The 24425-nt window shown below is 46.9% G+C and overlaps 1 protein-coding gene across 2 annotated transcripts in view; it reads left to right on the forward strand.

Annotated features, from left to right (window-relative positions):
* The window catches only part of AADAT (aminoadipate aminotransferase), a 177077-nt gene that overhangs the window by 43149 nt on the left and 109503 nt on the right, over positions 1-24425 (forward strand). Inside the window, exon 2 of one of the 2 annotated variants that reach the window (XM_075335007.1) lies at positions 1780-1926. The exons of the other annotated variant lie outside the window; for it this stretch is intronic. Within the exon in view, the coding sequence (XP_075191122.1) occupies positions 1863-1926 (64 nt within the window). The 5' untranslated portion in view covers positions 1780-1862. The remainder of the gene's footprint in view (positions 1-1779; positions 1927-24425) is intronic. 2 annotated transcript variants of the gene reach the window in all.

The following is a 24425-nucleotide window of genomic DNA, read 5'->3' on the forward strand; positions in this document are numbered from 1 at the left end:
TGTTATTATTTACAATATAAAACATCAGGTATGAAAAAACCTATGAAGATGACATTCATGATATCATAAAATACTGCACATCTTTATACAAATGATGGGAGGGAGTCTTTTTTGCCATAGGAGTGGATCACTCACATGCTCAGTGGGCATGCTTAACACTGGAGAAAGCAATTTACATACAGAATAAAAACTTGTGCCTATTTTAATTTAAAATGACAGCAGCTCTACTTTCCTAGCACTTTCCATTTACTGATTGTTTGAGAAAAGCCTTGTATATTTCAATGTATCAGCCTAATATACTATTGATTTTGGTGCTCAATTCAATCGCGGCTTCACAACAAGAAATGTAAAGTAACTTCCGCAATGTCTCCCTTCTTCTCAGTAACAGAATGTAGAACAATAGGCTTATTGGTGCATGGACATCAGGGTCTACTGTATTTTCAGCTAAACCTTCTTACAGTTCAACACTATAATTTATTTCTTCGTCTGACAAAAAACTGCATTACTGGAGGAACATATTGGCGTTTCCAGGTCAAAAGCACAAAATGTTGTGAAAAGAAGCTTTAGGGATATCATTTTCATATAATATAAGTCTTAAATCCAAGCATCACAGACAGAGGTTAATGCAATGTGAATTCTGGCAAAGATTTAAGGGGAATTTGTCACCAAGTCTGTACTACCTCATCTAAGGGCAGTATAATGTAGGAAAAAAGATCCTGAATCCAATGATGTATCATTCAATTTACTGGGTGCAGCGGTTATGACACAATTAGAGTTTAGATGTAGCAATGCAGCAGAGCTCAGAAAACTAACCCCGCCTACACGACAGCTTTCTGTGTACATTGTCTAAAGACAGTGAGCTGCTTATCAGAGAAGGAGGTGTGGTCTAAAGTAAACAATAGCACACAGCTTGATAAGGTAACACATCACTGAATACAGAGTTTTAACCCTTTTCTCAAGCTATTTTCAGATTACACAGCAAAAACCTGCTGACAGATTCCCTTTAAAGAATAAGGCTCTCAGAGCCTGGTGTCTGCTTAGTGAACAACCATTTTTTCAACCCCGGGGCTGCTGCACATTGACACACTGAAAGCAGACAGATATTGAATTGGACATGTGTTGCTATATACCAGAACTGTATGGAGTGCCCTGGATATCCAGTAGAGCTGGATTTAGTAACAAGCCTGGGTATAGGCCATCATAATGAGGTATGAGACAACATTATATGATCGGCACTCTTTTAAGGGCTCGTGCGCACGTTGTCGTGTCACTGCAGATAATTCTGCAGTGATTTGACAGCTCATGTGCGATTCAAATCGCTGAAGAAACACTGCATAATGGATGCTGTATTTCATGCGCTCGGGATGCTGGCTCTCGTATAGACAGAGTGGGAGCAGCATCCAAAGCGCACGGAATAATTGACATGCTGCATTTTTAAACGCAGTGATTTTGTCAAATTTTTGACACTCAAATCGCTGCATTCAAAAAAGCATTGTGAGCACGTATTATGCACAATCTTCATAGATTATGCTGGGGACGCAGGACACATACGCTTACGCTGCAGTGCAATACGCTGCATAAACGCATTAAATTACGCAACGTGAACATAAGCCCATACTCGCAATTTCAAGCAACCTTTCTTTCATCTGCAGTTATCCAGGGGTTAATCGTTCTAGTTTTCAAATTAAAAAATACAGTTTATCGCAACTATCCATTGTGTGAAAAAACAATGGCACTCACCGGGCTCATTTATGTTTATTTATTCATATCGTCATTTAGATAATGGCTGGGGAGGAGAGCTGGAGACACTAAGGTGAAGGCCGTTTCACACAAAATCCTGCCAACATCCCTCGATTTTTCTAATGGATTGGTCACTTGAAAGGTCCAGAAGAGTCCAGATGATGTCGATTAAGTTGACTTCACAAAGTAGGAGTTATCTCATAAAGATAGCCTTTGCACAGGACTCCTTAAAGTTGGTGTGGTTTTGAAGCTTGAGGAGGGTTTGGGCAATAAGGCTATGGGATCTATAAGCCATAGTTAAAATTCCATTTGTTTGGTTACCATTTTTGGTTCTTCTTAACTCTCTTGGTCCAGCCCATTTTAATACTTGATTTAACACAATGGGGTCTAGTTTATGAAAATGTGTCAGAACATTAAAGAGTTGCCCACTTATGTGAACAAAAACATGAATTTAAATAGCATAATAATAATAATAATTAATAATAATAATTATCACCAGAAGTGAACAACCACTTTGAGGCTTGAAGTCTCAAACCTTCATGACATTGGTAGGGGAATCTTAATATTGGTCCCAAAATCTATGGATTTAGAGGCATTACATCTATTTGGTGAACTTTATTCAGATCACATGAACACTTTGCAAAGCAAAAACAATGCATCCCCAGCTTTAGTCCACATATGGAGGGGAAAAAAAGATTTTCTTCAATGAGAGGCTGATTGTCACACGAAGTTTTGTCCAAACTTCATGGAATATCATGGCAGCGTTGAACTCTGTTCACATTGCTGATTCTGACACTCCAGCCGATAGTTTCTCTGGTGTCTGGGATCAACACAGGTAGATTCGGGCGTCACCGTGCTGTGTGCTGAATCATGGACAGGCTAGTGGGAGTTAATCTCTGCAAGTCTGCTTGCTCCTTTAGTCACATATTGTGGGGAGACCTATCCCATCTGTTCTTCTCCTATTTATGCTGGGGGAATCCTTCTACCCATGCCAGCTATAGTTTATTCTATCTTGTTCTGTGAGTTGTCCCAGACTCTCTGGTGAAAGTTGAGCTTAAGTTGTGTTTATGGCCTGGAGCAGTTGTGGAGTTCATAGGCAGGCTAGCAAGAGTTAATCTCTGCTAGTCTACTTGCTAGGTTCCTTTGATCACAAGTGGTAGGGAGGCCAATCACATCTGCTCCCCTCCTATTTAACCCCTTCCCGACCATGGACGGAAAGATCCATCATGGTGCCCTGGGCCTTAAAGACCAAGGACAGATCTTTCCGTCATGGCGGAATCGCGGCACCGGAGCCTCCGGTGACGGCGATCGGTTAACACAAACCGCAGATTCGGGGAGGAGGGGACCTGTACCTGACCTCAGGAGGGGTGGTGCCTCCTCCCCGGACCTACGGAGGCTGTGATTGGCTGACGAACGCCGCTCAACCAATCACAGCCACTGTAATGTTCCAGACATTTAAAGTGACTGAAACATTGAAATCCAGCCCTGTCCAGTGCAGCTATAGCACTGGCCATTGGCTGGAGCTGGGTGACCTCACTGGATCACCCTCCCCCAGCTCCAGTAGCTCTGATTGGAGAGATCGGCCTTGTGACCGATCTCTCCAATCACAGTGGACCTGTTGCCGGTGACCGCCCTCATCAGCTTTACTTGTCGGTCCCTGCAGCAAGCCAGCACACACAGTGAGTGTATACAGTGCAATGGCAGGGCGACAAGCTCCGGTCCCATGCTGTTATGTGACCGGAGCATGGGACCCGGAAGTTGCCGTGCTGCCATTGCACTGTATGAAACCCCCGAAAAGCCTCCCGATCCGCCACCGCCGCCCTCCATCTGCCACAGTGCCACTGCTCCCCCCGATCTGCTGCCCGGCCCCTCACCCTCGTGATCGGCTGCTCGCCCCCTCACCTCCGTGATGTGCTGCCAGCCCCCTCCACTCGTGATCGGCTGCCCGGCCCCGCCCCCTCTCCTCCGTTATGTGCTGCGCGCCCCCTCTCCTCCGTTATGTGCTGCCCGGCCCCGCCCCCTATCCTCCGTTATGTGCTGCCCGGCCCCGCCCCCTCTCTTCCGTTATGTGCTGCGCGCCCCCTCTCCTCCGTTATGTGCTGCCTGGCCCCGCCCCCTATCCTCCGTTATGTGCTGCACGGCCCCGCCCCCCTCTCCTCCGTTATGTGCTGCGCGCCCCCTCTCCACCATTATGTGCTGCCCGGCCCCGCCCCCTCTCTTCCGTTATGTGCTGCGCGCCCCCTCTCCTCCGTTATGTGCTGCCCGGCCCCGCCCCCTATCCTCCGTTATGTGCTGCCCGGCCCCGCCCCCCTCTCCTCCGTTATGTGCTGCGCGCCCCCTCTCCACCATTATGTGCTGCCCGGCCCCGCCCCCTCTCCTCTGTTATATGCTGCCCGGACCCGCCCCCTCTCCTCCGTTATGTGCTGCGCGCCCCCTCTCCAACGTTATGTTCTGCGCGCCCCCTCTCCTCCGTTATGTGCTGCCCGCGCCCTCCCCTCCGTTATGTGCTGTGCGACCCCTCTCCTCCGTTATGTGCTGCGCACCCCCTCTCCTCCGTTATGTGCTGCGTGCCCCCTCCGTTATGTGCTGCTCGCCCCCTCCCCTCCGTGATGTGCTGCCCGCTCCCCCCCACCTCTCACCCCCGTGATCGGCTACCCGCCCCTCCCCCGTGATGTGCGCTCCCTCCCCTGTCACCCCCATGATGTGCGCTCCCTCCCCTGTCACCCCCGTGATGTGCGCTCCCTCCCCTGTCACCCCTGTGATGTGCACTCCCTCCCCTGTCACCCCCTTGATGTGTGCTCTCTCCCCTGTCACCCCCGTGATCTGTGCTCCCTCACCTGTAACCCCCGTGATCTGTGCTCCCTCCCCTGTCACCCCCGTGATGTGTGCTCCCCCCTGTCACCCCCGTGATCTGTGCTTCCTCACCTGTAACTCCCGTGATCTGTGCTCCCTCACCTGTAACCCCCGTGATCTGTGCTCCCTCACCTGTAACCCCCGTGATCTGTGCTCCTTCACCTGTAACCCCCGTGATCTGTGCTCCCTCCCCTGTCAAACCCGTGATGTGCGCTCCCTCCCCTGTCACCCCCGTGATGTGTGCTCCCTCCTCTGTCACCCCGTGATCTGTGCTCCCTCCCCTGTCACCCCCGTGATCTGTGCTCCCTCCCCTGTCACCCCCGTGATGTGTGCTCCCTCCCCTGTCACCCCCGTGATCTGTGCTCCCTCACCTGTAACCCCCGTGATCTGTGCTCCCTCACCTGCCACCCCCGTAATCTGTGCTCCCTCACCTCTAACCGCCGTGATCTGTGCTCCCTCACCTGTAACCCCCGTGATGTGTGCTTCCTCCCCTGTCACCCCCGTGATCTGTGTTCCCTCACCTGTAACCCCCGTGATCTGTGCTCCCTCACCTGTCACCCCCCGTGATCTGTGCTCCTTCACCTCTAACCCCCGTGATCTGTGCTCCCTCACCTCTAACCTCCATGATCTGTGCTCCCTCCCCTTGCACCCCCGTGATCTGTGCTCCCTCACCTCTAACCTCCGTGATCTGTGCTCCCTCCCCTTGCACCCCCGTGATCTGTGCTCCCTCACCTGTAACCCTCGTGATCTGTGCTCCCTCACCAGTAACCCTCGTGATCTGCTGTCCGCTCTCCCTCCCCTCTCACCCCGTGATCTGTGCTCTGCTCATCTGTCTCCTCCGTGATCTTCGCTGTGCTCCCTCTACCACCTTTCACCCTCCCCGATCTGCTGCCTCCTTCATCTCCTGTGAACCTGCTGCCTAGATCCATCCTGTAGGGTAACTATCCCCAATCTCACCTCAAACTCCCCTTCCCTTCCATCCCCCCCATCCTCTACCGCTCCTGCATCCACTGCGCCCTCTCCCATCCGCCCCCACCCTATCCCAGCCGCCGCCGTCTCATATTCACAGATGCTCCCTTTATATGCCGCTGCCCCCCCATCTGCCGCCCCCCCCATCTGCCGCAGTTCTGATCCATCCTGTAAGTATTGTTCGTGGCTCTTTTCTAACTATCCCCAATCGCATCTCCCACTCCCTATCCCCCCCTCCTCCCCCACCTGCTTGCCGCCAAGTGCTGATCAGCTACGTGATTGGCTGATCAGGTACGTAATTGTTGCTCTAGTTTTTGCTTTTTTTGTGCACCCCAAATAAAAAAAAACAAAACAAAACTTGATCAATTAGGTACCTGATCAGCAATCGTCCTGCAGTCGTACTCGACTTTGGACAGGACTTCTTTTTTCCATCCCACCTAGTCCACCCCCTCTTTTTTGCAGAACATTCGTGCAAGCACCCTGTTTTTTTTTCTATGCCATGGGGGTCTAGTTTCCAAAATGGGGTCACATGTGGGGGAGCTCCACTGTTTCGGCACCTCAGGGGGTCTCCAAACACAACATGGAATACGCTAATTATCCCAGACAATTTTGCATTTGAAACGTCAAATGGCGCTCCTTGCCTTCCGAGCCCTGCCGTGTGCCCAAACATTTGATTTCCACCACATATGAGGTGTCTGTGTACTCAGGAGAAATTGCACAATACATTTTATGTTGTAATTTTTCCTGATACCCTTGTGAAAAAAAGCTACCTGGTTGAAGTAACAATTTTGTGATAAAAAAAAAAAAAATTATTTTCACGGCTCAACTCTATTAACTTTTGTGAAGCCCCCAGATGTTCAAAGTGCTCAATAAACATCTAGATAAATTCCATGAGGGGTCTAGTTTCCAAAATGGGGTCACATGTGGGGGAGCTCAACTGTTTCGGCACCTCAGGGGCTCTCCAAACGCAACATGGTGCGGCTAGCGATTCCAGATAATTTTCTGTTCAAAAAGTCAAATGACGCTCCTTCCCTTCCAAGTCCTGCCGTGTGCCCAAACAGTGGTTTTTCGCCACATATGAGGTATCTGCGTGCTCAGAAGAAATTGCCCAACAAATTTTGGGGGTTTATTTAATCCTGCTACCCTTGTGAATATGCAATATTTGAGGCTAAATTAACATTTTTGTTGCAAAAAGTAAAATGTTAATTTTTTCCTTCCACATTGCTTTAGTTACTGTGAAGCACCTGAAGGGTTAATAACCTTCGTGAATGTGGTTTTGAGTAGCCTGAGGGGTGCTGTTTTTTGGTGTCTTGTGTCATGTAGACCTTTCAAAATCGCTTCAAATGTGATGTGGTCCCTAAAAAAAGTGGCTTTGTAAATTTTGTTGTAAAAATGAGAAATTGCTCATAAACTTTAAACCCCTATAACTTCCTTAATTTTTTTTTTTTCCCAAAATTGTTCTGATGTAAAGTAGACATCTGGGAAATGTTATTTATTAATTATTTTGTGTCATATGTCTCGTTGGTTTTAGAGCATAAAAATTAAAAGTTTGAAAATTACAAAATTTTCAAAATGTTCGCTAAATTTCCGTTTTTTTCACAAAGAAACACAAAAAATAATGGCTTAAATTTACCACTAACATGAAGCCCAATATGTCACGAGAAAACAATCTCAGAATCACCAGGATCCGATGAAGCGTTCCAGAGTTATAACCTCATAAAGTGACACTGGTCAAAATTGAAAAAAATGGCCTGGTCTTTAGGGTCAAAATAGGCTTGGGGCTGAAGGGGTTAAGCAGGGTGAAATCTTCTACCCATGCCAGCTATAGATTCTATGTTGATCAGTGATGCATGGTGTCCAAGATTCTCTGGTGAAAATTGTGCTTTTTGATTGTTACGGTTGTGGAAGTTTCCCCTCTTGTGTTTCCTCCTGAATCTCTTATTGCCTTTACCTATGTGTGTGCATGCTGAGTGACAGAGTTTTATTTTTCCCTTGTCTGTCTATATCTGTGACTTTCATGCCACTCTTGTCCTGTCCCTCCCTGGGGGGAGAGGGAGGGGGAAACAGATTAGGGCTGGTCAGTAGCAGTGCCAGGAAGGAGATTCAGGCATCCCCACCATTAGGGATATCCCTGAGAATAAGGATAGCATAGGGCCCTCTAGCTTGAGGGACAGCTTAGGGGCCCCGGATCCCCCCTATCCCAGAGTCATCGTGGCACTGATACATGTTTGCGTGTACCCAATTCCCTACAACGAAATGCAAACCAGAGGCTTCTACAGTGCAGCTGACAGGCGCTCAGCCACAAGCAGTATGTCCTGTTTCTGCTCTAGTGGTCAATATTAAGCACTAAGATCAGCGCATTGGGCTGAAGATAAATCACAAGTAAAAACTGTTTTCTTCCATTAGCTGGAGGATTCAGGCACACTGGCAGTCTGTCCTGTGCATTTTTTGATGGAATAAATAAAACAACTTTTAGTTGAAACTTGTCTTCAGTCCATGGCGCTGGCCTTTGTACTTCATAGTGATGGGAGCTGGTGGGACCCAGAGCCAAGTAGCCCGGCAAATTCATGTGTGGTGCTGAGGGTCACAAGTGAACTGCTGCTCAAGCTGTCAGGTTATACGCAGTGACTTCTCTGCCTGTGTGGATATCGGAAACAGCTGCCTGCGCTCAGAACCTGGCTACAATAATGAAAAAATGAGCTGCAAATAAAACATGGAACAATAAAGCAAATCTACCGTAAATTACTATAGTCACGTGAGGGAACCTAACAAATCCCAGAATTGTATAAATCACTTCAATATTTTATCATCGCTGGTACAGATATGCACAGCATACATAGTAAATGAAGAATTAATATTAGGCAACTCTTGTTAGGAGGCATTTGTGAAATCTGTGTTAGCAAAGGTTAGCAGATGTTCCAAATCAATAGCATAACTAGTCTAGGCAGATAGTCAGATAGCGTTTTCATAGTTGTCACTGTGACTAGTACTAACAATGTCTGTGACAGCATTGCCTTAAGAAAATATATTCTTCTACGATAGTGACAGTATCATTAGGCATACAAATCCAGGCATTGCCAATGGCTACTAGTCATTCACTAAAGTATTATGCTGACATCTTGTGGAGAGAAGCTAATATGACAATAGAACATTTACTAATTACCAGCAAGAAAAAAAATCAGCATTGGAAGACAAAGCTAAATTTAACAAATATGCAAGTTATACTTGCCAATTTCTTGTTTCTAGTGAAGCCATATGACAACCAATATTGCATAAAGGAGTTCACGAATAATGTGATAAAATGGCCTGTGGAGACACGGGGGTCAGTGGGTGCTCTCGTCCGTTGGCCCGGCCACCTTTAGAATGACAGCATGGCCCAGGGCTCATCCCAACTGAACGCCCGACCTCCTTAACCGTGGGCAGAACACTACTCAGACAACACAGGGTGAGGGAATCACAATATTTAGACTTTATTGGATGCCCAAACAATTAATGGCACATAACACATATCCAGCAAAACACACAAATGTAACAGGCAACAGAGTCTCACCCTTCCGCTGGCTCACCAGGGATTTAGAATCTCCGTGCCTCGGAGCTTCCAGGGCTACTTACTCCCATCCAGCAGCACCCTGCTTTTGGCGGGCACCAACCGAGAATGGAATAACGCCAGATTTAGGAAGCTGTCTGAGGTCTGCAAGCCAGATGACTGGATTATCCCAAGCTGGATTCCTTCCGTAGGTAGTCCTTGATATCAAAGCCGAATCCTTGCATTCGATGCTGAAGTCCATGTAGTGTTTTAATCCAGGTTCAGCTATGGCTTGCCAATCGGATCCGCAGATCCTAGATTTTTAGCATGTAGCAAGAGTCTCTCTGGGCAATGGACAGTCCTCCTTCTTATACCCCTGAGCTCTCCATTCAGACCATTGGGGTCTTCACGATTGGTGGATAAGACTGGGCTCCTATTGGCTAGATTTCAAGCCGTGTACAGAATATCCCAGTAATAATGGTCAATGGCAGAGACGAGGAAGAGACAGCTAAGTTAAATCGCATCCAGCAAACACTTAATACAATGGGTGTCTGGCCTTCCCCATCTATAAACAAACTGTCTTCATGTCTGGCTGAATTTTAAGAAATTTAACCTATGCTAGGCACTGACAGAGTCCATGTCGTCACATGACCATCACATAATTAAACATCAGCCTGTCCTGGTCACATAATAGAATTGGCTGCAGTCTGAAGAAATACAGCCCCATAGACCTGTGTCTCAACTGAGAGAAGAGTTGCATGTTCACCACATATCTCTCCATGAGCCAAGGAAAATGGCTGTAACATAACAAATATATCTCGTCTGCTAACTCACTATGGAATAGTGAGGCTGAAGATAAAAATCCTTTGTGCTCAGTCAGCCAAGAAGATTTATTTCTTCTCATATCACAGCTCTTCTCCTTGGATCACGGTGGTACTTGTGTTTACAATAGCTCTTCGAACAGTTGAGACACAGATCTCTTGATTTGTGGTTGTCAGACTTCAGAATGTCCTGACACATGGCAGGCTGCTGTTTGAATTACATAACAGGGGCCATTTTATCACATTTTTGGAGAACCCGTTTAAAGACAAAATTAAAAGCTATATCCCCACATAGTTAGGTAGATATACAATTTAGGATTTAGGGGAAGATGCATAAAACTGCAATTATGGCTGTATTATAAAAGAGTGGAAAAAAAGAATAATTCACAGCAGAGTACAGCTTAGAGAGGACCAGCCATCAGAATTTTTATATATAATGTAAAGTCAGTGCTATACGGGCCCTAGGATGCTGAATGTAACCATACCTTTTGTTCAGAGATTGGATTTTTTATTTCAGAAATATGTGCAAGTAAAGTTCCAGCAATGCACTGCTATTTGATTGACAGGTGCAACAGGAAGGGAATATGTGAGTCGAGTCCTGCTATCTATTCCCGCCCCTGTCTGTCTGCCTGCACCAGAATTAAGAGAAACTGTGGAAAAAGAAGCGCAATAGGGTCTTACCCCAATATATACAGGGTGAGAAAATGAGCAATACTACTCACCAAAAGGGGTTGTGAAAGTCACAACTCCTATAACAGCATGTAACTCCAAGCCACAGCAGCGGTCCCCATAAGGCAGATAACAGAGAGCAGTAGAGATGGGTTTCAAAGCCGCGCCAATGACCAACAGATCTTGAAAGCTTAAGATTAATGTTGCTTTATTTCATGCACATGTCTACGCGTTTCAGGAGACACATCTCCCTTCCTCAGGACAAACTGGCAAAGAACATCAAATCTGCTGTATAGAGAGCCTATACAACATTATATACCTTAGAGATGACATCATGACACACCCCCAAAGAAAACAATCGGCGGGAATCTATACCTTTCAAGATCACAAATGACGTAGTACATTGTCATAAAAGAATAATACAATTTATCTCTTTATAAACTCTCTCTTTCATCCCAAGACATTAAAAATAATGAATAAAAATTTGTATTGAAAAAATATGTAAGAGTGGTTTAATTGAGTTCTAAAAAAATATATATATATGTATATAAATGTATCTATATATGTGCATACAAATATATCAGTGTATCGCAGGTTGCCTAGAATACTATAGATAGCGTCAGGCATTCATCAACCCAGGAGCCAGGAACAGTGTGCGGGGAACGTGCAGCTGATTGTGCCACTCATTATATGTGGATCAGTTTACTAACCGATCCTGTTGAGGGTATCCATCCCCCTTAAGTGGAAAGAAGAGGGGGGGACAGGAGAAAGAATCAGGGTGAAGAATAGTGTGAAAAAACAGTAGTATGGAGAACGCAAGTGCTAGTTACAGTGAAGTAATACACGCTGTGAAATTAAAATAATCTATCGCAAGCGCGTCAGTGAAGAAGTGATTACATTCTAGGGGTTAAAGGCAGCACGATTGCTAACATCAATAAAAGGACAAATATGTATGTGTACTAATATAGGAATTACGGTCCACAATAATTAGCACATAGCTAAAAGGACTCAAATTGAGAGGTACGGTAATTGTGAGCAGAATATGCCACAGTGTATGAAGGTATAATTTTTATTAGAAAAGGGACAGCAAGACGGGACCAAATTATATGTAGGTATAGTAAACGGACTTTACTTGGAACGAACATGAATTCTATTACGGCTCACAGGCCGTTCAAATTACAGATTCACTGAAGTGAACAGCGAATCGGACAAGTAAGCGGGGTGAAACGAGTTCAAGACCGTGGGAAACTATTCAGTGCGCATGCTCGATTGAAAGATATGAAGCCGGTGCTCCTTAGAGAACTCTGAAAGGATGACAGGGTCAAGTAAGTTCAGGAGCGTGGGAAAATTTATAGTGCGCATGCCCTAGTGCAGAGGTTCCCAACTCCAGTCCTCAAGGCACACCAACAGTGCATGTTTTCAGGATTTCTTTAGCATTGCATGGGTGTTGGATTCAGCACCTTTGCAGGTGATTAAACTATCACCTGTGCAATACTAAGGAAATCCTGAAAACATGCACTGTTGGTGTGCCTTGAGGACTGGAGTTGGGAACCTCTGCCCTAGTGGACCAAATGTCCTATATAGCTGAAAACAAGGAGAATACGAAATAGATTAAAGGAGGGAAAACAATCCCCCAAACGGGCCAAGTGAGGTTGCCTCTTGGTCCCGGTTCAAGCCTACAGTGTGGCATCAAGATCAGTATAAATATCCTAAAAACCTTTTGTAGATACGTGTAAAAAATAATGAATAAATGATGAATAAATATATGTGTAAAATAGGTGGTGTATGTACATGTATTAAAATTTGCGTTATTTAAGACCCGACATGTAAAAAGAAAATACATTATTATACACGGATAAAAAGAAACAGGCATATAAAAAAACACTTAAAACCAAGAATATAATAATAAAAAAAGAATAAGAATAAAAAATAAGAATAAAAGCAACTACCGGAGATCATCCTAAATTAATAATAAAATATTAGAATGACAATAAATATCTAAAAGTAGTACCTCAGTAAAATAGATCTGTAACCTCATTTAGACCAAAGCGTTTTAAAGTGTTCAATTTGTAGATCCAGTATGTTTCTTTTTTCTTCAATAGTTCAATACGGTTATGAGCAAAGGGGGGTATCTGCTCAATGGGATTAATCCTAAGTTTTGATTTCCCATCGTGGCATATGGTAACATGTCTAGAAAGGCCATGTAGCATGAACCCTATTTTTATATTGTGTCTATGGGAGTTCAATCTGTTGTGTAGTGCCTGAGTCGTTCTTCCTATGTACTGTTTGTTGCATTCACACTCAATCAGATATATGACAAAGTCTGAGTGACACGTAAGTACGCACCAGAATTAACATCTATGATGGCAATAGGGGGAGGAAATAGACCTTGCCGCCCAGGGCTATGGGGTACTCGGTCCCGGGCAGTATACTACTGGGATGTGTCACTATACAGGGGAATGTTCAATAGAGTTTATGTTGTGACGCCACTTGCGGGTTGCGATTATGGTGGTGGAACCGCCGCTGCACAGTCTCTCCGCTGAGGCTGATGTGATGGCAGTCTGGGTGTTGGGCCCTCCGCAAGTAGGTCCGAGGCCTCAGGGTGGTTAGGTGATGGACTTAGGCGCGTAAAGAAGGGGAGGCCACATGAGGGGATACTGTTTAACTGGTTCTCTTTATTCACTGTAGATGGTAACTGGTACCCGAAGGAAGGCTGGTTTTCACCTCTGGTTCCCATAGTCCCAGTGCCGGTTGGTTACCTGGTGGCTTATTTCCCCTGCACCTTTCTCAAGTTGGTGGGTCACTGTGGCTTGGAGTGTCTGAGGGTCCCCTCCTGCTAGTCTCTCAGTCTTTAGTCCGTACGGTGGCAGTGTGAACTCTGTAGGGACGGTGTTCGGTTCCGGTCCCTGGCTCTCCCGTTACTGCTGGTGCCCCATGGATTTCTAAGGTCAGTGAGGTCCTTGATGGTCCCCTCACTGTGCAGATTTTTATCTGGAGCGTTTGTCTGACCTAGGGCTCTGTGCCCTGTCGGTGCTATGGTTCTGGGAGTACTTCGCCGTACTCCTCCGGCAACCACACACCTGGGCCCTCAGGTCTCCGTTACACTACTGTGTCAGAGCAGTTGCGTCCGTGTCCTATTACTTCCACTTACTAACTCTAACTCTCACTGACTGTGTGTTTGTCCCCTCCCACCTGGTCATTGTCTAGTGGACAAGATCGGCTCTACCCCTGGGTGGCCATCCATTGGGTCCAAGTCTAGTCTGTCACCAGTCTGTGGGAATGGAGGAAAACTGGGATTATAATGTGTTTTGCTGTTACTGGCACTGGTCTTCCAGGTCCCTGGGGGTAGGCCTTGCATCTTTGACAGGGTGCAGTACCTTGTAGTGCCCTGATGGGTTCAGGGATGCTACAAGACCAGGCAGCAGACAGAGGCAGAAATAGATTGCAAGACCCGACCCACATATTCCCTTCCTGTTGCATTTGTCAATCAAATAGCAGTGCATTTCTGGAACTTTACTTCCACATATTTCTTAAATAAAACCTCCAATCTCTAAACAAAAGTTATGTTTACATTCAGCATCATAGGACCAGTATAGGACTGGCTTTACTTTATATCTGAATTTCCTGATGGTTGGTTCTCTTTAAAGATGTTGTCTGGTAAAAGAAATCACTGTGACTGGGCATGATGTGCAATTCTAGTCACTTGTCTGCTTCATAAAATGATATTAACAATGGCTACTGTCCATTTGCAGACCACTGAAGTGAACATAATTGGAGGTGAGTTGGTGAGCATACATTATTTTATTATTGTTTAACTATATTGTCCACATGGCTTTTGTTTGTATCTCAAACTATCCCTTTAACACTAGAAGTCCCAGAAATTTCGAGCTCCCCTCTGAAGTCCCGAAAGAGGGTCAAACGACCCTTAGTCCAAAATACAACAGATTGAATAGCGCAAACTAGAAACTAAATGGCTAAACTCAATGGAAAACAACAACCTCCTGTGGTGCGACAGTAATGGCCTTAATTACAGAACAAAAGACGGTGATTATAGGATGTTAGCTAAACTCCTTCAGGTCATTTGACCCGTCTCTGGGTTCCAAGGATAGAAATGTTAAATGACCCCTCTCTGGGACTTCTAGTGTTAAAAGGAGCCTTTCAGCATGCTTTTACATATAAAAGTAGAGGTATGTCTGCATAGGTGATTTCCCCCAACCCCTTAAATAACAAGAAAACCTTTTTGGCAAAAATCATGAGAAATCTTACATAGCAGTCATATTGAAATCAGGTTTGAAGGGCACTAAGAGCAATGACACTCACAGTACACTTACAGGTGATTTGCATATTGCTTATCTGCAGGATTTTGCTAGCTAAAGTCTAGACAAAGCCATATTGGTGCTGTTACACTTATGAAATTGATACCTGCAGTGAAGAAATCCATTTTGTAGATTTTATGTAGTGAGTGTTTGAGTTTTCTTGTAATCATAGCTTTGTGCATTGGGGCGGGCATATGGGGCGATACTATGGGTAGGGTCTTCAGCTCTGCCCGGCCCCTTTGCTGACTCGAGTGTCTTTATTGTCTTCCAGGTTCAAATTTTGCGGTTGCACCATCCTAGCCGCGGACAGGGCTTGCGCTCATTGATCACAAGGCAGTCTTCAGAAAATGATACCCATGACAGTGCATTTGCAGACTTAGATCTCGCTGTGTTATTTTACTGTAGACCACCAGAAGGTCAATCTGCTCAATTTCCTCAGATCCGCCAGGAAATCAGTGTGTACAAGTGTAGCCCGCAGCTAGGACAGCGCAAGCGTTAAATTTGAACCGGGAAATGGATAAAGATACCAGTGTCAGTGGAGGGCCGGGGCAGGGCTGAAGACCCTACCACAGTTCTGCCTCAATGGCTAGTTTTACAAGAAAACCCACTTTACACAAAATCTGCAAAACGGATTACTGCACAGTTGAAATTTCCCTCCACTATCTAAAAAGACACATCTGCATGTTTTTCTCACTATCTGACATGAAATCAGAATAAACCTTGCCCGTTCAGGGCAGATCAAAGTGCGTCTGCTGGACCTCACTGTCGGCTAGTGTAGATGATGTAGAACGCGTCATCCACACTAGCTTCAGAAGGAGGACAAAGATGGCCGAAAGAGAAGGGGCGGGACCCGGAGAACAGAGACGCCCATCTGACCAGTCTGCTCCACACTGACCGTTAGGTAAGTATTATGAACATCCGGTGACAGGTTCCCTTTACACTGTATGACTTGGGTCAAACGTTTTGGATATCCTTGCACATGTTTCTCACAATAGCTGGTAGAAATTTTTCCCCATTCCTCCTGACAGAGCTGGTGTAACTGAGCCATTTTTGTAGGTCGCCTTGCTCGCAACAGCCTTTTCAGCATTGCCTATAAATTTTCAATAGGATTGAGATCAGGGCTGTGATGGTGTGGCGCCCCTGACCTGGTCAGGCACCACTGAGTACTGCACCCATGCTGGGGACAGTACAAAACAGGTAATCCACAAGGCTGACCGAGGTGTGACTACACAGGCGCATAGTGATCAGGTCTCACACATTTACCTTTGAGAGGACCCCTGGGGATCCCAGGAGGGGGCGAAGCCTCCATCTCCACTCGAGGGGTGTGGTAGAGAGCCTGGTTGCTAGGTGACGTAGGCAAGAACAGGAGAGGAGGGAAGAGTGAGCCGAAGACAGTTGAGTGGTGAAGTTCAGGGAGGGCAGAAGCAGACCCTGTAGCTCTACACAAGGCTGACAACGTACGCGCAGTGACTACCGACGGGGGAGAACGGTCACCTGGTAGTGCTGCCCGAAATCCACACACGGCTAAAGAGAGAGCAACGGAGTGGAAAGTAAGGAGACTGTCAGGGAGATACCAGGCCCAAACGGGTAGCAGGTCCCAGTGCAGGGATAGATTCACCTTTCCTTTGCCAAACCTGCATGAGGGGGCACTTTACACCCCCAAGACAACACCACAGAGTCCGCAGCCACGTAGCCAAAGTGAGGGCCCATAGCTCACAGGAGGCAAGCAGCCGGAGTGACCTGGTCCAGGCTACAAGCAAACGGGCCAAAAAGAAGGGGAGAGAGGCACCAGCAACTTCCCTGGGCGACCCCAGCAGGGCTTCAAGCAGGGGTTACCCCAAAACACAACGGGCTAAGGAAGGCGAGTTGGTAGCCACCCTCATAAGTCAGCCTGAAGGACACCTGGTTCTAGCCTGGTTCATCCCAGCTACGCCCGGGTTACTCACCCTGCCACCATCAGTGAGTAAAAACCCCTGAAAGACATCCTGCTTGTGCGTGTGAGTCATTCTGCGACTTGTAGTTCCACACACCTACACGGGACCCTGGGGCATGCCTCACTCTCAGGAGGCTATTACAACTGACTGCACCTACTATCAGCCCCAGGAACCCCTAACCTGCAGTGGCGGTCCCCACTGACCGCAATTCTGAGAGTGGCGTCACGACAATCAAAATAGAGGATTTCCTACCTGTGACGAGATCCAGCCGCGTGGAGTCCCTGAAGGTAATGCACCGCTGCACCGACACCGAGCCTCGGGGCCCCACACATCTGGCGTCACGAACAGGATAAGGACTAGACCTGTTCAGACAGGTGACCATGTGCCTGGGCGGTCCGCTTGGAAAATTGGAAGCGCCGCCATATTGCCACCATGAAAAGCGCGCTGAAAAACAACAGCAGCCCGCGCTGGGAGAAGTTACCGCCCACGAAGAGGTGTGGCTACCCAGAGATCCCCTGAAGGGTCCTGGCCTCGCAAGTGATGAGAGCGGAGGCGTTCAGAGACGTCGGGAAAGAAAGGGAGCCAGAAGCCTGCTACTAGAAGAAGGAGACGCAGAGGAAATGGCGTCTGAACGCAGAGACCCAGAACCAGGCTCCGCTGCCTGGTGGTATCGGGAACATGCCCAGTTTTGCGACCAACTGGAGGCCAGGGTCGTATGGCAGATCAGCGAGGGACGTACGGAGCTTCTGGAGATGGCTGTAGCGGTTCAGGCCTATGAGAGGGGAACCGCACGACGAGTGCCAGACCGAGCGGCGACGACTCAGACCCCGATGATGTTACCGATGGGTGAGTCCTGTGTTGCCCCTGTCAGCGTGAGTGCCCCGACCCCTGCTGCCATGCCCGCGGTCCCTGGAGAGATGCCCGGCGCGGCGACGCTGAATCAGGCCGCAGCCACGCCAGGTGCGGCCCGCCGAGCCCAGGCCGCCGCAACGATGCCCAGCCCGGCCCGCAAAGATCAGGCTGCCACCGCGACCCTCCTCCACGCCGCAGGTGCGGCCCGCCAAGGACCGGCTGCAGCTGCGACGCCAATCCAGGCCGCAGGGGCGATGCCCAGCCCGCCCTGCACAGATCCCATCGCAGCCGCGACGCCAATTCAGGCCGCCGCAGCGATGCCCTGCTCGGCCCGCCAAGTCCAGGCCGCCGCAGCGACGCCCAGTCCGGCCCGCCAAGTCCAGGCCGCTGTCACGCCAGGCTCGGCCCGCCAAGATAAGACTGTACAATTATTTACCCCGGCCTGCAAGGCCAGAGCAGACACCGCTCCCCAGCCCAAGGAAGTCCCTGCTAGGAAGTCCCTGCTGGGGGAGGACCCCGAATACTGGAAGCTGAAGGCTGATCTAGAGGCCCACTTCCCAAAGGAGATGGTGGACCGGTATCTGCTCCCTCCGCATACTCACAGGAAGACTCCTGCAACATTCATGCCAAAGGGTCCCCCGCCCTGGCCTGCTGATGAAAATCCATCCCTAGCGCTGCCACAAGAGGAGTGCCCAGAAGAACTAAGGGGGAGGGGAGGCCAGGAAGCTGAGAAGTTGACCCCAGAGCCATCAGCAGTGGATGCAGCACCAGTCCAAGAGCCAGAGATGCTGCCGTACTCCCGCTGGGATGAAGAGGGCCCGACATCCTCCGCTGAGGAAGATTTGCCCAGATACCTCGCCTGGGAGCCTGCAAGCAGTGAAGTAGCAACCCAGCAGAATCCAGCCCGCAAGACACGGCGCCGCAGCAGAACAAAGTTTTCCCCTGCACAGCAATCTCCGAATAGGAAGGATGAAGTAACAGCCAGAGACTTGGAAGAGAAACGGTCTTTAAGGAGAGCCAAATCCCAGGTCAGAGGCCCACTTTGTCGTGGAGTAGTGGAAGACTTTAGTTTAAAATCAGGATATGGCTTTATAGTTGTACCTGGAATGAAAGAAGGCATCTTTGTGAACAGAAGGGATGTTAGAGCCCATTTGCCTAGAGGACATCCAGGAAGAAATCTACAGATGGGAGACTCAGTGGAATTCACCATGCACCAAGGAGAACGCGGATGGTACGCACTGGATGTTACACCATGTCCCAGAAGTCCCTACAGTAATCCTGAAAAAGAAACAGACACAGAAGAAGAGGAAAGAAAATACAAAGAACTCATTGATGAAACCACTACAGATGATGACGACAGGTGCCACAGCCCTACAGGCCCAAGCCCTGGTGAGGAGGAAGAAGGAGCAAAGTCCATGTAAAGTAAAGTAAGAAGTACAGCAAGTTAAAGTACAGTTTTGCAACGTTTACAAGTTCAAGCATGTGCCCACATGAACTTATGTGAGAAACCCTTTTGCACTTTAACCTATGAACCTTAAGGCTATGAACTGGCTATAGCCACAAACTCTCGCAGTGTTTATAGTTACCCCAGAGGTACGACCACTACCAGGGAGCACGCCTGTTTATGGGGCCTGGCTCTCCACCACAAAGAGGGTACCTGGTCAGCACCAACTGTGGAGGCCGCCTCTACATCCTGCCAGAAGTGGCTGAAGGCGCGGCTCCACCAGGCCAGGTATACCCTGAAACCACCAGACCATGAAAGCCGCCTCTACAACCTGCCAGAAGTGGCTGAAGGCGCGGCCAACGGGAGAGGCAGATGGGAAGAAAGGTCTGGGGAAGCTGATGGCCCAGACCTGGTTACCAAAAGAAACCAGTGACCTGCCGCCTGAGAGGGTTTAGGGTGGGTTAACGGACTTGTGGGTGGAGGGTGGTGATGTATGGTACCTGTTGGTTTTAAAACGTTTTACCATGTTTTACTGTTTTACGCATTTTAAAATGTTGTCTTGCAGCCCGAGGACGTGCTGGTGATAACTAAGGGGGAATGTGGCGCCCCTGACCTGGTCAGGCACCACTGAGTACTGCACCCATGCTGGGGACAGTACAAAACAGGTAATCCAGAAGGCTGACCGAGGTGTGACTACACAGGCGCATAGTGATCAGGTCTCACACATTTACCTTTGAGAGGACCCCTGGGGATCCCAGGAGGGGGCGAAGCCTCCATCTCCACTCGAGGGGTGTGGTAGAGAGCCTGGTTGCTAGGTGACGTAGGCAAGAACAGGAGAGGAGGGAAGAGTGAGCCGAAGACAGTTGAGTGGTGAAGTTCAGGGAGGGCAGAAGCAGACCCTGTAGCTCTACACAAGGCTGACAACGTACGCGCAGTGACTACCGACGGGGGAGAACGGTCACCTGGTAGTGCTGCCCGAAATCCACACACGGCTAAAGAGAGAGCAACGGAGTGGAAAGTAAGGAGACTGTCAGGGAGATACCAGGCCCAAACGGGTAGCAGGTCCCAGTGCAGGGATAGATTCACCTTTCCTTTGCCAAACCTGCATGAGGGGGCACTTTACACCCCCAAGACAACACCACAGAGTCCGCAGCCACGTAGCCAAAGTGAGGGCCCATAGCTCACAGGAGGCAAGCAGCCGGAGTGACCTGGTCCAGGCTACAAGCAAACGGGCCAAAAAGAAGGGGAGAGAGGCACCAGCAACTTCCCTGGGCGACCCCAGCAGGGCTTCAAGCAGGGGTTACCCCAAAACACAACGGGCTAAGGAAGGCGAGTTGGTAGCCACCCTCATAAGTCAGCCTGAAGGACACCTGGTTCCAGCCTGGTTCATCCCAGCTACGCCCGGGTTACTCACCCTGCCACCATCAGTGAGTAAAAACCCCTGAAAGACATCCTGCTTGTGCGTGTGAGTCATTCTGCGACTTGTAGTTCCACACACCTACACGGGACCCTGGGGCATGCCTCACTCTCAGGAGGCTATTACAACTGACTGCACCTACTATCAGCCCCAGGCACCCCTAACCTGCAGTGGCGGTCCCCACTGACCGCAATTCTGAGAGTGGCGTCACGACAATCAAAATAGAGGATTTCCTACCTGTGACGAGATCCAGCCGCGTGGAGTCCCTGAAGGTAATGCACCGCTGCACCGACACCGAGCCTCGGGGCCCCACAATGGCCACTCCAAAACATCGACTTAGTTATCCTTAAGCCACTTTGTAACCAGTTTGTCAGTATTCTTCAGGTCATTGAGGTCATTGTCCATTTGGGAGACCCATTGCTGCTCAAGCTTTAAGTTTCTGGCTGATGTCTTGAGATGTTGCTTCAGTATGGCCACATAATCTTCTTTCCTCTTGATGCCATCTATTTTGTGAAGTGCACCAGTCCCTCCTGCAGCAAAATAACCCCACAACTTTATTCTGCCACCCCCGTGTTTCACAGTTGAGATGGTGTTCCAAGGCTTCAAAGCTTCTCCCTTTTTCCTCCAAATATAATGATGGTCATTATGTCCAAACAGTTCAATTTTAGTTTTGTCAGACCACAGGACATGTCTCCAAAAATGAAGGTATTTGTTCCTGTGTGAATTTCCAAAATTAATCTGACTTTTTATGTTTCTTTTGCAGTGATGATGGCCTATTCCTGGCAGAGTGTCTTGTCTGCCCATGTTGATACAATACGTGTTTCACTGTGGATAATTTTACAATCTTACCAGCTTCCACCATCATCTTTACAAGGTCCATTGCTTTTATTTTTGGGTTGATATGCACATATCTGACCAAAGCACATTCATCTCTGGTACACAGACCCTGTCTCCTTCCTGAGCAGTATAATGGCTGGACATTTCCATCTTGTTTGTACTTGCATCCACAATTCTCTTCCTGAGATCTTGGCTGATTTCTTTTGACTTTCCCATGATGCTACACAAAGTAGCAGTGTGTTTCAGGTGTGCATTAAAATACATCCACAGGTGTGTCTCTAATTAACTCATTAACTCAGATGTTGCCAATAAACCTATCAGAAGCTTCCAAGGACATGACATCATCATACGGGCTGTCCCATGTTGATTAAAGGCATAGTATTCTTATTGTATGTAAAGTTTTGACTTTGCAGAAAGTAATAAAAATGCCTTAAAACATTTCTCCCTTTCTCTCTCTCTCTCATTATTTTGACATTTGGCAAATATCAATCATTTTAGTTCCTAATTGACCTAAAACGGGAAAGGTTTATTCTGATTTCATGTCAGATAGTGAAAAAAAAACATGCAGATGTGTCTTTTTAGATAGTGTATATAAACTTCTGGTTTTAACTGTACAATACAGATGAAGTAAATTTTATCATAATGATATTTAGCAGAAACCCATGTTTTCAGAAAGCCGAGGTGCAATGTATAGGGCTGTTCTATGAATGCCGTGAAAATATATTACTTCAGACGTCATTATGCTGCTCTTCGCTATGGATTTATTGACTTTTTTCTCTTTATTATCATGCATGTCATTGGAAAACAAACGTGCAGAAAGGCCAGCGCTATCATAATAATGGCTCTGGAGTATCCGTATTTCTTGCAAGAAAGATGTGGATTGCATTTCAGCCTATTAAACTCCATTCGCCTGTTACTAATGGACTAGGAAGGAAATGAGTCACCAGTGGACCTAGAAGTGAAAATACATCACAGAGCAGTAAGACGTCTTATCTATAATCGAAAAGTGTGCCCAGGCCAAGTGCTCCGAAATAGTCTGACCACCTGAGCCTTTTGTAAAGTGGAAGGTCTGTACAGGAGACACAGGGCTGCATTTTGCAGAACAGCATCACTCTTCTCAATGGACTGTATCTGCTATTGCGGCTTCGACACAGTCCCATGTTTTTCTAATCTCATACAACCCCTGATATTTTACTGCGGTATTTTGAATATACTCCCATATAGTATAACTGATAGGGAAAATTAATAAGAAGCTCACTAGTATTTGGAAAATCCCATATATAGAGATAAAAATAATTTGCATTGCATATTCATTAAAAGAGGACAGACAACATATACACACAAGTAAATACATGTACACTATGTTAAAATACTCCAAAGTTAGTATTAGAGGGATTAGTTAGGAAAATATATCAAGTGTAATGGGTATATACTGTATATGAACAAAAATACTTGGTCATGCAGTAGACAATAAATACTTACATGAAAAAATATGCACTAAAGAATAAATATATTACATTTATTTAAACAATGTAAAATACAAAGAATTGACAAATTGTTTCACACATGGCCACAAGGTGGCACAGCTCACAAGATGCAGGAATAATCAAACCCAAAATATTCAATATATACTGCCTGTAAAGGTGATATACAGTGAACATTAAAGAATGGTAATCAAGCTGGTGCACAGTATAAAAATAGTAATATTATAATGTAAGAGATACTACCCCTACAATAATATAATAACTATCACATTAACAGGTGCACAGTGTACTAAAAATAATAATAATGATGATGACAGCAAACAGCTGTCACTACAATAGAATAAATAAAAATATCACCTCCAATAAAGTGATTAGTGCAAAAAAATAGCAGCAGGAGTAGCAAGACACAATTGACTTGCTTGTAATAAATTACCAAAGGCCAACTAGTAACTATAAACAATCAGTTTACATTATATATACATAGCCGTAAGGAATATTAAAGTGCAAGGGTAGATAGCAGCCAGATCGAATCATGCCATGCATTGCCACGACCCTAACGAGCATTTCGGCACAGTGCCTTCTTCTGGGGGCATCAAGAAGAAGGCACAACAGGTGTTTGATCCATGAATAGCCCAATACATTTTGGAGTTTAATTAGAATTGGTATTTAAACAGTCCTCTTTATCATACTATTCACATTTTGACATCATGAGACCAAACAATTGATCACCATTACTCGCCATTGCCAGAATTCAGATGTTCTCAGAAGTGGCCACTGAGCTTAGAGTGTCCCAGAGTGTCATCAGCAGGTTGCAACAGAGATACAGAGAGACTGGAAGAGTCACAGAAAGGCATAGAAGAAGATGCCCTTTGGCCATATTCCACATTGATGACCGCTTCATTGTCAACAATGCCCTTTGGAACTGGATGATGAATGCCACACAACTCCAGCAACATTTAAGGGAGATGAGAGGCACCCAGACCATTCATGTCAGACCATTCAAAACTATTTACATCAGCCTAGTCTGCATACTAGATGACCTGCAAGGGAACCTGACCACACAACCAGTCACAGCCGTCATCATCTTGCTGGACAAGGGATCAATAGGCCTCAATGCTATTCACTAATGAAAGTCGATTCACGCTGAGCAGAAATTATGGCCGCAATGTTGTTAGAGAAGTCAAGGAGAGCGCTATGTATCAGCCACTGTTGTCACCAAATGAGCATTTGGTGGTGGTGTTACAGTGTGGGTAGGTGTGTCTAGTCAGTACAGAACTGCCCTACATTTCGTGAATGGTACAGTGACAAGCCTTTACTACTTGAATACTACATAATTAATTTACTACATAATTAATTACCTCAATGGCCCTAAAGGAAATGGCTTTGGCGTCACCCTGGTGGACATCTCTTATACTATGGAAGTATCCCGCTTGTGTTTGATGTCACACAAATGCTCCCAATGCATCGCCCGAACTCCCTTTTCCTCTTGCCTATGTAGTCAAGTGAGCAGGAGTGAGCGGCCTGATACACAGCACCAGTGGTTTTGCAATTGGCAAAATTCCT

Source organism: Anomaloglossus baeobatrachus, chromosome 1 (genome assembly GCF_048569485.1).
Source record: "Anomaloglossus baeobatrachus isolate aAnoBae1 chromosome 1, aAnoBae1.hap1, whole genome shotgun sequence".
NCBI lineage: Eukaryota > Metazoa > Chordata > Amphibia > Anura > Aromobatidae > Anomaloglossus > Anomaloglossus baeobatrachus.